The 13618-nt window shown below is 40.5% G+C and overlaps 1 protein-coding gene across 3 annotated transcripts in view; it reads left to right on the top strand.

The window, feature by feature from the left end:
• The window catches only part of arhgef1a (Rho guanine nucleotide exchange factor (GEF) 1a), a 30267-nt gene that overhangs the window by 7048 nt on the left and 9601 nt on the right, over positions 1–13618 (top strand). For all 3 annotated transcript variants that reach the window (XM_026347554.1, XM_026347553.1, XM_026347555.1), the window contains exons 2-16: positions 1904–2066; positions 2237–2304; positions 2473–2536; positions 2690–2822; positions 4321–4430; positions 4550–4687; positions 4944–5194; positions 5462–5587; positions 6443–6560; positions 7127–7203; positions 7415–7586; positions 9115–9191; positions 9328–9500; positions 11936–12003; positions 12681–12869. In XM_026347554.1, coding sequence (XP_026203339.1) covers positions 1904–2066; positions 2237–2304; positions 2473–2536; positions 2690–2822; positions 4321–4430; positions 4550–4687; positions 4944–5194; positions 5462–5587; positions 6443–6560; positions 7127–7203; positions 7415–7586; positions 9115–9191; positions 9328–9500; positions 11936–12003; positions 12681–12869 — 1927 coding nt within the window. The remainder of the gene's footprint in view (positions 1–1903; positions 2067–2236; positions 2305–2472; positions 2537–2689; positions 2823–4320; positions 4431–4549; positions 4688–4943; positions 5195–5461; positions 5588–6442; positions 6561–7126; positions 7204–7414; positions 7587–9114; positions 9192–9327; positions 9501–11935; positions 12004–12680; positions 12870–13618) is intronic.

The following is a 13618-nucleotide window of genomic DNA, read 5'->3' as shown; positions in this document are numbered from 1 at the left end:
TTTCCAATTCAAACCAAATATTTCAAAGTCTTAGTTTGGCAGCATTAAAGTAAGCTAGCTTTGGGATGTGGGGAGTAGAACATGCAGATGCATTTAACATTAGAGACCTACAAGTCATGCAGGAGCTTTATCTGGAGATCTATGTCTCTAGTGTAACACCCATGTGCCATGTACCCCATCTACCACAACCACTATTACCACTACAAGCTCAACAAAATGTAGCATGGAAGGCCAGTGATGAATATCATCCTCGTTTGTATATGTGTTACTCTTGTATAGGGCCCCTGATATACTGTAAGTTTTAATCAACTGGATTTATCAATGAGTCCAAATCGCCTTGATATTTTTGAGTTTGATGTTTGGTGATTTTTTAAGAGTTTGCACAAAGACACTCGACTGGAGTCGAGGCAGGTAGTCCAAGAGCAGATGAAATGGAAAATACATTAGGCAAGCAGTCCAAACTGGGAGAACACCACTACAGGCTGTAGAGCTTAGCTGACAAACTGGCAGGGAATGAGTAGAGTGAGTGGCTTCTACTGTTCTACTACTGACTGTTTTGGTATTGAGTAGTCAGTAACTACCAAAAATGGTCCAAGGAAAGACGAACGGTGAATTGACACCAGGGTCATGGGGCATCATAGCCTGACTTACCTGATGCCACAGAAAAGCTGCTGTAGCAACAATTGCTGTAAAGTGTACTGCTGAGCATGACCAATAGGTGTCAGAACACAGCTGCATGCATCACAGCAAGGACAGATAGAAACCTCAAAGACACCTTGGGGGAAATTTTTCTTTTCACTTTGCCCATTTAACCTATATTCTTTCTATGTTATGATAGAAAAATGGATTGCACCGTAGTCATTGTCTTCTCTCTGTGTTTAATGACACATTATGCCTGAGCCCAGCTCCTCTGTTTGACAAGGATCATTTAGTCTTGCAGTAAACAGTTTCGTTCAGATCTGGTTTAAACCAGCCCCTGTTCAGAACATGAACATTATTGTCTTCAAAGAAGTGGCCCTTATCTTTCAGGTGCAGGTGGACTGTGAAGCTGTTGTTCAGTCTCTTCCAATCTGCACATTCTTCACTGTAACTTCATATACTACATTGCTCTGCTTGTGTCTGGGTGTTTCGTCCTTGGGATGAACCAGTTTCTGCCTCAGTGTTTTTTTGAAATGTACAGGGATGCTGTATTTGTTGAAGATCCTCCTAAGCTTGTCAGACACTCTCACAACTAGGTAATGTAGAGAGTAGAAATGCTGTTTTATTTGTAATATAACTTAAAGCAAGTCCAATTGCAGACCTGAGAGCAGCTCCAGTGTATTCACCTCTACATCTACTGCATCTGCTATGCCAGTTGAGTTTAGATTCTAGAGCAGGGTCTAGCAAATGACTGTGGAATGGCCCTTTATGGTTCACTAAGGACAGTGCAGAATAGCAGCTTGTACAAACAAACTCTGTTACTGTTACTCTTACTGTGTCTGTAACTATGATGGTGAATAACAACTTCACTCTAGTTATGAGGCTCAGTTGATCACGATTTGACAAATGTGCTTGATGCTGTACTTTCTCCAGACACCACAGCTAGATTGACACATCCACAGTGAAGCAGTGATGCTGTTTCCATGACAGCCTGCTCATTTTGTCAGCCCCATCAGTCTTCAGACACATGCAATAACTGCAACACTGATGGAGATTAGTGTGCAGATGCCAAGCATACGTTTTGCTTTGTTTGAGTCAACTTCAGCTCATCCCCATGTGCTCTGTGACATTTCACCAGTATAGGCGCGCGCACACACACACACACACACACACACACACACACACACACACACACACACACACACACACACACACACACACACACACATTTGATTTTCACATTTGGTTTCTGTTCCTTTTCCAGAATAAAGAGAGAGAGCGTATGAGGGAGCGAGAGAAAGCAGCAAGGGAGCGTGAGGCACGTTACAGCAACGGTCACCTCTTCACCTCGCTGACGGTGTCAGGAACCACGCTCTGTACAGCATGCAACAAGAGTATTACTGCCAAGGAGGCACTCAGCTGCCCTAGTAAGTGACAAGGTTACTGCACTTCTGCTAGTTCAGTCATTTCCTAATTTACACATAAATACTATAAAACCGGTGCTGGCTTCTTTGGTTAAAGTCATTGGGATAAGTAAGTCGAGGCAATCCAGAAAGAGAAAAGAGATGCTTTCATGTCTCATCTTTGTTTATTCCAGCGTGCAACGTCACTATCCACAACCGCTGTCGAGACACTTTGCCAAACTGTGCCAAAATGAAACAAAGGGTAAGTCACAGGCTACGGCACAAATCAACACGAAATTGTTTTGGAATTTACTCTCACTCGTGTTATTTCCACACATAGTGAGAAAGATTTGTTTTATTCAAAATGTCATGACATCTTTACAATGAGTTGGAGAAATATGGTAAAATCTTGTGTCCTCTGTCAAAACAGCAGCAGAAGACAGTCCTGATGAGAAATAACTCAGCCTTGCAGAATGTCACACTGCGCACAAAGAGTGAGAACCTATCCTACTCTCTTTGCCAATTACTTTCCTTCTTCTACATGATCAATCTTATCTAGTTTCTTCTTCTCATGTTTTATCTTCCTTTTCTTCCTCCATCTCATTCCCTTGTTACTCTCTTTACCTGTAACTTTTTATCTTCTGTAGCTCCAGGGATGCGAGAGCGCCCAACTTCAGCCATCTACCCATCTGAGAGCTTCCGACAGACTCTGCTGGGATCTCGCCGTGGTCGCTCCAGCCTTTCACTATCCAAGAGTGTCTCCACCAACAACATTGTAGGGTGAGCCTCACTTTCAAGAACTGCACATCTGCTTTGAGAATGGTGGTTAGGATGATCAGAATTCTGGATATTAACACACCAAGATATCAACAACCTGAACATTAAGCACCAGAGCATCAACAAAAGAACATGGCTTATATGTATATTAGTTACAATGGTAATTAACACTTACACTTTAGCAACAACTGACTATACACGCCGATAATACAAACCCAAAATGCACATTGATTAAATTAACTGGCTGTCCAAACACTCTGGTTAACCAGCATGATGAAGCCTGTGTTTTCCTCTTATCAGTTTCCCTTATTGTTGTTATTAGATCTTTTCTCTCTATTCATGTCACAGCGTTTTAACTTGTAACTTTCTATTGTTTATTCAGTTTTCATTAAAGGAGACAGGGGACTCTGTATATCAAGGTCGAGGTCCCCCGGCCGTGTCAGTCTATGGCAGCATAACTGAAAGATGGTTCAGAGTCACCTGAGCCAAACATCACCTATGTCTTACCTAGTTTTTATTTCTTCTGGTTTGATATAGAAATAGCTGTTATGTTATCATGTAGAAATGGAAAGTTAATATTGTCAAACAAAGACATATATAGTGAAAATTATCGGTCCAAGCACAGAACCCTGCAGAACTCCTCAACTAATTTTTGTGTTAAATGCATCAATAAGCTATAACAATAGCTTATTGATGTATGGAGAAAAGTACATTGTCTAAAGCTAAGGGAAGGTACTTAGTGACCATCAGCGGCGCTGTTCCTTCACGATGATCTACTCTGAATTGTGCCTGGAAATGTTCATACAGGTTATTTCTGTGTCAGTGGTCACATGGTTGCATTGCAACTACTTTTTCCAGGATTTTAGAGGTAAAGGGGAAAATCTTTATCGTAATTGGCCAAAATGCCTAAGTCAAGAGTAGCTACACGGAAGAAGCAGCCTAAGAAGGACTGAGGGCTTTAAAAGAGTCTAGAGTTATTGTTCATGATGATTCATCCATGACTGTTACAAGGAGGATCTAATGAATTTTTTTGCTCTAATAGTTACGTTTTATTTGGAAAACATTTATTCTAAGTCATTGCTGCTGATAATTAAGGGAACACTGTAAGCTTCAACAGAGTATGACTCTTTGTCAGTCTGGCTACAGTGCTGAAAAGAAGCCTGGGGTTGTTCTTCTATTCCTCTATTAATGATGAATGTTTTAGCACAATGGAGGGCTTTTTTATATATTGTTAAAACTGTCTTTTCAGCCCAGCCAAGTCAATCCACTACCTATTCCACTTACGTGATGTCCGCGTTAAGCTACACATTTGTGAATTGTACCATTTGTGTTGTTATAGTAAATTCAAATGTTAATAAAAAATGGTTGGACAATAGAGGCCTAAGAGTGATACTCTCAACTGAGTTATAAACATGTTTAGGTCTATGGTTAATTGTTAAGCTTGACTGGAAGATTGCTGCTGCAGTGGTCACATTAATATCACTGTGTGTATGTGTTGCAGCACGTTGAATGATGACTCTCCACTGGGGCTGCGCAGGATCCTATCCCAGTCCACAGACTCCCTTAGCTTCAGGGCCAGAGCTATGTCAATGGAGTCTCTCAATGATGATGGTATCACAACTTTGAAACTAACTGTAACAAGTTGTCTACACACCTTGATAGTTTAGTATGGAGATTTACTGTCATTTTTCAGTCTGTGATTTTTGATGCTGAGGTTTCCTCTTCTTCAGGAGACTACACTTCAATGCTGGAGGAGATAGAAATTGAAGGCCAGGACTTTAAGGCTGACTCCTGGAGCATGGCAGTGGACAGCAGTTATTTGCATACGCACCGCAAAAATGACATCAAGAGGCAGGATGTCATCTATGGTGAGAAGAATCAGTTCTTCAACAGTAGTTCATTGACTTTTTCTCTGCCATAGTACAGATGTTTCATATATTGCACAAGATACTGTATCTGTTAAAGTACTATATAGACTCAATGTACTATTACTACTAGTGAGACATGATAAAAACATCTACCTAAACAACATGTCTGTTCTTTATCCCACTGTACGTGTGATTACTTCAATCTGGTATATAACTTTGATGTGTGTGTATGTATCTGCATGTGTTTCCTTCTCAGAGCTAATTCAGACAGAGCTGCACCACATGCGAACACTGTATATCATGGAAAGGGTTTTCCGGCAAAACATGCTGGATGAGCTTCAGCTGGATCCTAGTACTGTGCATGTCATGTTTCCCTGCCTGGATCATCTGATCAGGATACATTCTCACTTCCTGGCACAACTGCTACAGCGGCGCAACAACAGCCTGCAGCCTGGGTCCTGCCGCAACTTCACCATTCACCAGCTGGGGGATATACTATTAGAGCAGGTGTGAGAAGCTGGAACAAGTTGTTATTAGCCAGCTGGCACACATACTGTAACATCAGTAAGAAATTATCAGTGTAAAAATGTTAAGTGACTTTTTTAATCTTCACAATAACCAATAATCATAGAGCAGTATAAGTATATAGTATAGTATAAGTATAAGTATAATAAGCACAGAGCAGTTGTCAGAACTCAAATCTAGATTACATATTCCATGTCTACATAGAGGTTCCTCTGTGTTCTCTCCCACTCATACTCATACACTGACCAGTTCTCAGGTCAGTGCGCCGATGACATGCAGAAGACCTATGCTGAGTTCTGCAGCCGCCACCTGAAGGCTGTCAAATTGTACAAGGAATTGCTGGCCAGGGACAAAAGGTTCCAGTGCTTTATACGGGTGAGACAGACAAGCACACACACACACACACACACACACACACACACACACACACACACACACACACACACACACACCTGATTCGGAGATGTTGTAAGCTTTTGACAATAATATACAGTAAATATTAACTGCTTACAGTCAGTTATTGATTACTTTAGGTCTGAATCGGCATTTTTGTCAAGTATTGTTTCACTTTCATTGTGAATATATTCAGGAGTCTCTGTCTGATATTTGCTGATAACACAGTACTATTAGAACAGGTGTTGCCATCTTTTACTCTTTTTTTATCAGTCTGTTTTAGTTTACCCACACAAGGCCCACACTGGACACAACTCACCACCACACATAACCTTCTTTCTTATGTATGTTATTACAAAGTGCGGCTTCATTAGAAAATATTTCTAATCTTCCTTTCCTCACACAACCCCTGACAGCATGGGGGTTCAGGGTTTCATCCACAGACACTTCCACAGATAGCCAGTAGGAGCCAGGATGTGAACTTAGAGTCAAAGGGCAATCACTACTACCCTGTTTCATGATTTAAATGCATCTACAGTTTCAGATCTGTATCTGTATCAACAGATATTAAAGGACCCCAATATAATAGTGGCAAGAAAAAGCAAGTAAATTGCAATGTCATGGTTTTCTGCATAAATCCAATGGGCCAAAGCTCCTTCTGGACATTATGCAGGTTATTGCTGCTAAAGGTGGGTCAACCAGTAATTAAAAAGCTTTCACTTACCATTTCCATCACACTCTGTATGTTTAATGGGTGTGTTCCATAAAGACATGAAAGATCACGACTATGTTAAATCTTGTCTTAAATCTCTCTTTACTGTCTCCGTGTCTTTGCAGCGAGTGAGTCGAGGACCCTTGCTGCGTTGCCATGGAGTGCAGGAGTGCATCTTGCTGGTGACTCAGCGTATCTTCAAGTATCCTGTCCTTATCCAGCGCATTCTGGACAACACTACCGGTGAATGGCCCACAATGACAATGGCTACATTTTAAGTTTGTTACTTTTACTCTCGGATTTCACTACAGAAAAAATAAAAGCAGATTTGCACTTTGAGATAATAGCAACAAGTCTTAAACAAAGTAAAACCAGGCAACAACAGGCCTGTGTGCAGCAAACATGACCCTCAGATACTTACAGTATATTCAGCCTCTTTAGGCAGCACATTAATGCATTATTCACACTTTGGTACCAATTCTGTGTTCCTACATGGACAGATCAGTTGGCTAGTTTTCTCCTGCTCCACTGTGATTGGTACCATTTTTAAAAACTTTATTAATTATACTTTCCTGCCCAAATCCTTTGTACATAACACTGCAGCACTTATATGAGCAAAAATCACTAAAGGCAGAAACTCATGTCACAGTAGAACTTCAACTTTGAACATATGGAAACCTGTTGGTCTGTCTAAAGTAGTTTAAGAATTGACATAACTTATGGGTTCTGGCTAAATAAAACTGTTATTAACTAGGCTTTTGTACTTTACTATCACAGTAACCCAGTCTGTTTGTGTCTTTCTCTTTCAGAGGATGAGGAAGAAGCTTCCTCTCTGGCTTATTGTCTCACAATGGTCAGAGAACTTCTTAGTTCAATAGACCAGCAGGTACTAAAGTACTTTCTGGGTTCTGGGCTGTGGGAATGTTTTTTTTATCTTCTCTAACAGATATTTCACTGTCTGCAACATAACTTACCCAGTGATGCCCCCTACTGTATATTCAGTTTAAAATCACTCAACTTGAGTCAGTCAATTCAAGTAAATTAATATTCTCCTTTGGACTGCAAATGGAAAATATATTTTTACTTTTGCTTGGCAGATGGAGGATTTGGAGAAAACACAGAGGCTGCAAGAAATCCAGTCTAAGCTCGACCCCCGGGCGGAGGCTAGAGTTAGGGATGGTGGAATTTTCAAAGCTGGAGAATTGTTCCGCCGACGACTTGTTCATGAAGGAACCTTGTTCTGGAAAACACCAGGATCCCGGCTCAAAGGTACATATTACTGAGAGAACAGAGGGTGGAGTAAAGAGTATACAGGTGCTGGTCATATAATTAGAATATCATCAAAAAGTTGATGTATTTCACTGATTCTGTTCAAGAAGTGAAACTTGTTTAATGTTTACATTCATTCCACACAGACTGATATAGTTCAAGTGTTTCTTTTCATTTTGATGATTAGAACTATTAGAACTAATGAAAAGCCCAAATTCAGTATCTCAGAAAATTAGAATATTACTTAAGACCAAAACAAAGAAAGGATCTTTAGAAATCTCAGCCAACTGAAAAGTATGTACATGAAAAGTATGTACATGAAAAGTATGAGCATGTACAGCACTCAATACTTAGTCGGGGCTCCTTTTGCCTGAATTACTGCAGCAGAGCGGCGTGGCGTGGAGTGGATCAGTCTGTGGCTCTGCTCAGGTGTTATGAGAGCACAGGTTGCTCTGCTAGTGGCCTTCAGCTCTTCTGCATTGTTGGGTCTGGCATGTTGCATCTTCCTCTTCACAGTATCCCATAGCTTTCCTATGGGGTTAAGGTCAGGAGAGTTTGCTGGTCAGTTAAAAACAGGAATACCATGGTCCTTAGACTAGGTACTGGTAGATTTGGCACTGTGTGCAGGTGCCAAAGTGCCTTCCTGGTATACAGCTGCTTTGACCTTTGACCTCAGAAAACACAGTGGAGCAACACCAGCAGATGACATGGCACCTAAACCATAACTGACTGTGGAAACTTTACACTGGACCTCAAGCAACGTGGATTCTGTTCCTCTCCTCTCTTCCTCCAGACTCTGGGACCCTGATTTCCAAATGCTAAATTTACTTTGATCAGAGAACATAACTTTGGACCACTCAGCAGCAGTCCAGTCCTTTTTGTCTTTAGCACAGGCGAGACGCTTCAGACTCTGTTGTTCAAGAGTGGCTTTACACCAGGACTGCGACAGCTGAAATCCATGTCTTACATACGTCTGTGTGTTGTGGTTCTTGAAGGACTGACTCCAGCTTCAGTCCACTCTTTGTGAATCTCCCCCACATTTTTGAATGGGTTTCGTTTTACAATCCTCTCCAGGGTGCAGTCATCCCTATTGCTTCTACACTTTTTTCTACCACATCGTTTCCTTCCCTTCGCCTCTCTATTAATGTGCTTGGACACAGAGCTCTGTAAACAGAGTCCTTGTCCTTGTGCGAGGTGTCAGTGGCCGTCTTTTGGATTTTCTGAGATACTGAATTTGGGGTTTTCATTAGTTGTCAGTTATAATCATCAAAATTAAAAGAAATAAACACTTGAATTATATCAGTCTGTGCGTAATGAATGTAAACATTAAACAAGTTTCACTTTTTGAACAGAGAAATCATCATCAGTGAAATACATCAACTTTTGGAAGATATTCTAATTATGTCCAGCACCTGTATATTCCCATATATGCTATTGATGAAAAAGGCAACAACTTTACACTATATACTACATTGTGTGTGTGTGTGTGTGTGTGTGTGTGTGTGTGTGTGTGTGTGTGTGTGTGTAGATATACAGGTCTTATTGATGACAGACATCCTGGTGTTTCTGCAGGAGAAAGACCAGAGGTACATCTTTCCAAGTATGGTAAGAAAAAGTACTTACACTCACATAAATGCACAGATACTGCAACTGGAAAGAAAATTGTGCATATAATTTTATAACCTTTCCTATGTCTGTTTGTATTGTGTGATGCAAAAAAATCCACTGCTGCGTGATCCAGGACAAACCTCCAGTAGTGTCCCTTCAGAACCTGATAGTGAGGGATATAGCAAATCAGGAGAGAGGCATGTTCATCATCAGCGACTCTTCCCCTCCTGAGATGTATGAGTTCCACGCTGCCTCCAAGGAGGACAAGAACAACTGGATACGCCACATCCAGCGCACTGTCAGCAAGTAGGCAAATGCACCAACACATGCAATCTATCTATTCATCGATCCTATTTTTCAACTGGAAGATGAGGAGGGTCACATTTTCTTCACATTTCAATTTATGACATAAAAATATAATATAATATATATTCACTGTAGGTGTCACAGACTGTTAATGTAAGTCAATGGAGGAAAACCAAAAATCCAAGGCCCTGAATGCAGTGCACACACCTGTATTCAGAATCCAAATTCCAGTATCGAAAATACCAAATTCTCTTCATACGACCAGAATCCAAAATCCAGGCTGCACTTGGGAAGAAATACAAACAGGCTGGAGAGTCTCAAACATTAGCATGGTCCTTCAGTGTCGGCAGCATCATGCTGTGGATGTTCGATGAGTCTGTGGTTCCAGTGTCATCTTCTATGCTGTGGTCTGCTGGGGCGGCAACATGAAGGTGGCAGACACCGACAGGCTGAACAAACTGGGTGGAGCTGGACCCCTACATAAGATAAGATAAGATAAGATAAGATAAGATAAGATAAGATAAGATAAGATAAGATAAGATAAGATAAGATAAGATAAGATAAGATAAGATAAGATAAGATAAGATAAGATGTCCAAACTCCTCTCAGTCCTGGACAATCCCTCCCACCCACTGCACAGTGGAGCACGTTCAGCCAAAGACTTATTAACATTAAGTCCACAGAGAACCACAGGAGATCCTTTCTACCTCTGACCATCAATCTCTACAATTCTGAAACCGTCTGTCTAGCTAGACAATAAATATTGACCCATATTCATCATATATATGAATATATATATGTTATTGTGTATTTATGTTGATGTTGATCTTTCCTGGTTGTGGTTCTCTTTCTTTCTGTCTGTGTTGAGAACAACTGTAACGAGGCAAAACAATTTCCCTCTGGGATTAATAAAGTTTTTTTAATCTTGAACGTTTAATCAATCTGGCAAAGTGTAGTGAAAATGTTCCAGTTTGTTTAGACTAAAGTCTGTTTCCAGTGACAAAGTTAGCGTTGCTACCACTGACGGGCCAAATCAAAGCCAGAGCAAAGATCATAGACATGCAAACGAACCTGGAAGTAGGGAACTGGCATAGACAATTAAACTAAGTTAAGTGTTACTCAGCAAATAGGAAGAGATGTCCTGGACCCTCAGGTTTGGCTGATAGAGCACAAGGTGCTTTGGTTGATGTTTGCAAGAGACTGGTGGGGAAATGTACATGGAGCCAAAGTGAAGGATAAATAAATGAGCCAATAGAGGGCCTCATGCCACGCTTCTCAGTTTTAAGCATTTTAACATTCCTCACATGAGTCTTATGCTTTCTGTTGTTTCATGTTACATATACATCGATAATCTACATCATGACCACCTGTCTAACACGGTGTCACCTTTTGCGTTGAGTCATGAGCCTCTTTTACACAGAAATGCTGCCGTATTGGTGAGAAGGGGTGCCCATATATAAGGCACCTTTGCTTATTTAGATGCTCCAGTGTGTCAGGTGATCAAACTGGTGATATGGCTTTAACATGCTTCTAGAGGAGAATAACTTTAATAAGCGGTGAATGAACCCTCAGGTGCTTTTGCTGGTTTTTGCACATTATAGAAATTTTAATCTTTAACTATTATGACACAAATAATTATATAACTGTGTAGAGTTAGCATGTTCTTGATCTGTGCTGTGTGGGGTTCCCCCGGGTGACATGCAGCGTACACTATATACATCTAATGTCTCCTGTTCTACTAGTACTTTTGGTTACTTCTGTCCTGTCGTTTTTCTTAAACTCTTTAGCATGACTTGATTTGTGCTTTTGCATTGTTGCTGCTGCGTCTTTGCCTCTTGGATTCATGTTTGATAGGTGGCAGTACATTTTTACCCCCCCAAGGACCGATTTGTTTTAGCTTACAGAAGATCGCAAAAGGCTCGCCGGTAGAGGTATGTTTTAAGGAGAGTTTTAAAAGATGTTACTGAGTCAGCTGATCTTATATGCTCGGGTAAGCTGTTCCAGAGTTTAGGGGCTCTAACTGAAAAGGCTCTGTCACCTCTAGTAGTCATTCTGACATCGGGGACATACAGAAGATTTCTACCAGAGGATCTCAGGCTACGTGCAGGCTCATAAGGCTTTAAAAGCTGGGATAAATAGCTGGGGGAAAGGCCATGCAGAGCTTTAAAAGTTATTAATAAAATCTTAAAATCAATCCTAAAAAATACTGGCAGCCAGTGTAAGGAAGCTAATACAGGAGTGATGTGATCGTATTTTCTTTTTCTAGTTAAGAGTCTTGCAGCTGAATTCTGAACAATCTGGAGCCGATTAATAGATTTCTGGCTGAGACAGGTGAACAGACTGTTGCAATAGTCAAGGCGTGAGGAAATAAATGCAATAAAACACAATAAAACAAACTAACAGTAATGATGTGGTGTGTACTTTTGTCTGTTCAGGTGTCCATCAAGAGAGGAGTTCCCCCTCATAGAGACTGAATACAAAGCCCATCTGAGGAGACTAAAAGGTCAGGAGATAAGAATAATCATAATCATGAAATGAAAAAATAATTATAATATATAATAATATATGGTATTTTACACAAATTTGTGTTCAGCTTTTTGACGTCAAGAATGAGTGCACTTTTACTGTTATTATCACAAATCATCAGGCATGTTGGAGACAGATACATTTAAAAGAGTTAGAGTATATGATCAGTGTATCCTTAACCGTCTTTGGTTAAAGGGAATGAGAACAGGTAGTAAGTGCACTTAGAATGCCCCCAGCCACATCAACAGGGATACTTGACTACACCCATATCTCTTATTCTGTGTTTTGATACTATACTAGGTGTGTGTATTACAGCTTTGTGCATGTTAGATAATGAGCTATTATCTAATTAATTGTATGGTCTCAATATTGACAATAAAGATATCTTTTGGCATCACTAATTGATAAATGCATGATAGATGCATTATTCCTTGACACGATGGGAATGATAGTGGCAACCTGTCAGACCTCACCAAAACAATCGGTTACAGGTTGGAAACATTGCAGTTTAATTGACTTTATGCACAAACACAACTGGGTTAGAGAGACAAACATCAGGGTTAGGGTTCAATTAATGTGAATAGGCAGTGGAAAAACATCGGGGTTAGGACACACAGTTAGGTAACTAACTAAACCTACTTCCACCACCCACAGCTGACCTCCAGCAGAAGGACCGGGAAATGCTGGAGCTCCTGCAGGAGAGGGTCACTTTGTTCTGTGAGCTGGCAGAGCGGACAAGTAGTCAGGACGGCCTACAGCCTCCCATCACTCGTTACTTGTTCAGGGCAGACACACCCCAAGCTCCCCGTGCAGAGAAACTCCTACTGGATGCCACATCTGAGGGTAAGTCTCATGTCAGCTAAAAATAATTATTATCTTTTTGCAAACCAGGGTGCATAGTAATAAACAGAAAACAGAACTAATGAAGTTTCAGAGTTTAGTGAATTTTAGACTGTTACATGAGGAACTAGTTTTAAATAAGTTGAAGGAGTAGATGTGATTGACTGATCAACAAATATATAGTAGTGATGCAAGAACTGATTGGACTCATTGACTCACTGGTAATGTGCAGGGGTCAAGCTGTTGTCAGTCAGAAGTATTGTGAACACGATTACTGTCACAGTATGTTTTGTTTAGACATGGTGAAACAATATTAAGTATGTAAAGGTAATTCTGGGTAAATATAAATACAACCTTCCTGTAGGGTGTGAGGATCGCCATAAACTGAGGTCTTTGTTTCCTGACTCTTCTTGTCACAATATAGAAATGAAAATGTACCCGTAGTCATAATGAGCATACAATGGACAGTGAAAACAATAGACTTGATCCTGTATGAAGACATGGTTTTAATCATTAATCCAATTTTGTGGAATGAATGAATGAAACTTACAACAATAATGTGATCGCTGGCCAAACTATGTAAGTAGCAGCATTAACAGGATGCTGTCAGCCACTTCATGATGACAAAAATATCCCCAGTTCATGATGGTGTGATGATGCAGTCCACTCTGCAAGGTGTGAACATCCCGTGAAACTAAATGAGCTAAGTCACTAAATGCACCATAACACTACGTGTGATCACTCTGCTGATG

Source organism: Anabas testudineus, chromosome 11, assembly GCF_900324465.2.
Source record: "Anabas testudineus chromosome 11, fAnaTes1.2, whole genome shotgun sequence".
NCBI lineage: Eukaryota > Metazoa > Chordata > Actinopteri > Anabantiformes > Anabantidae > Anabas > Anabas testudineus.
Note: the sequence above shows the minus strand (reverse complement) of the source record. Positions and strands in the feature narration are given on the sequence as shown.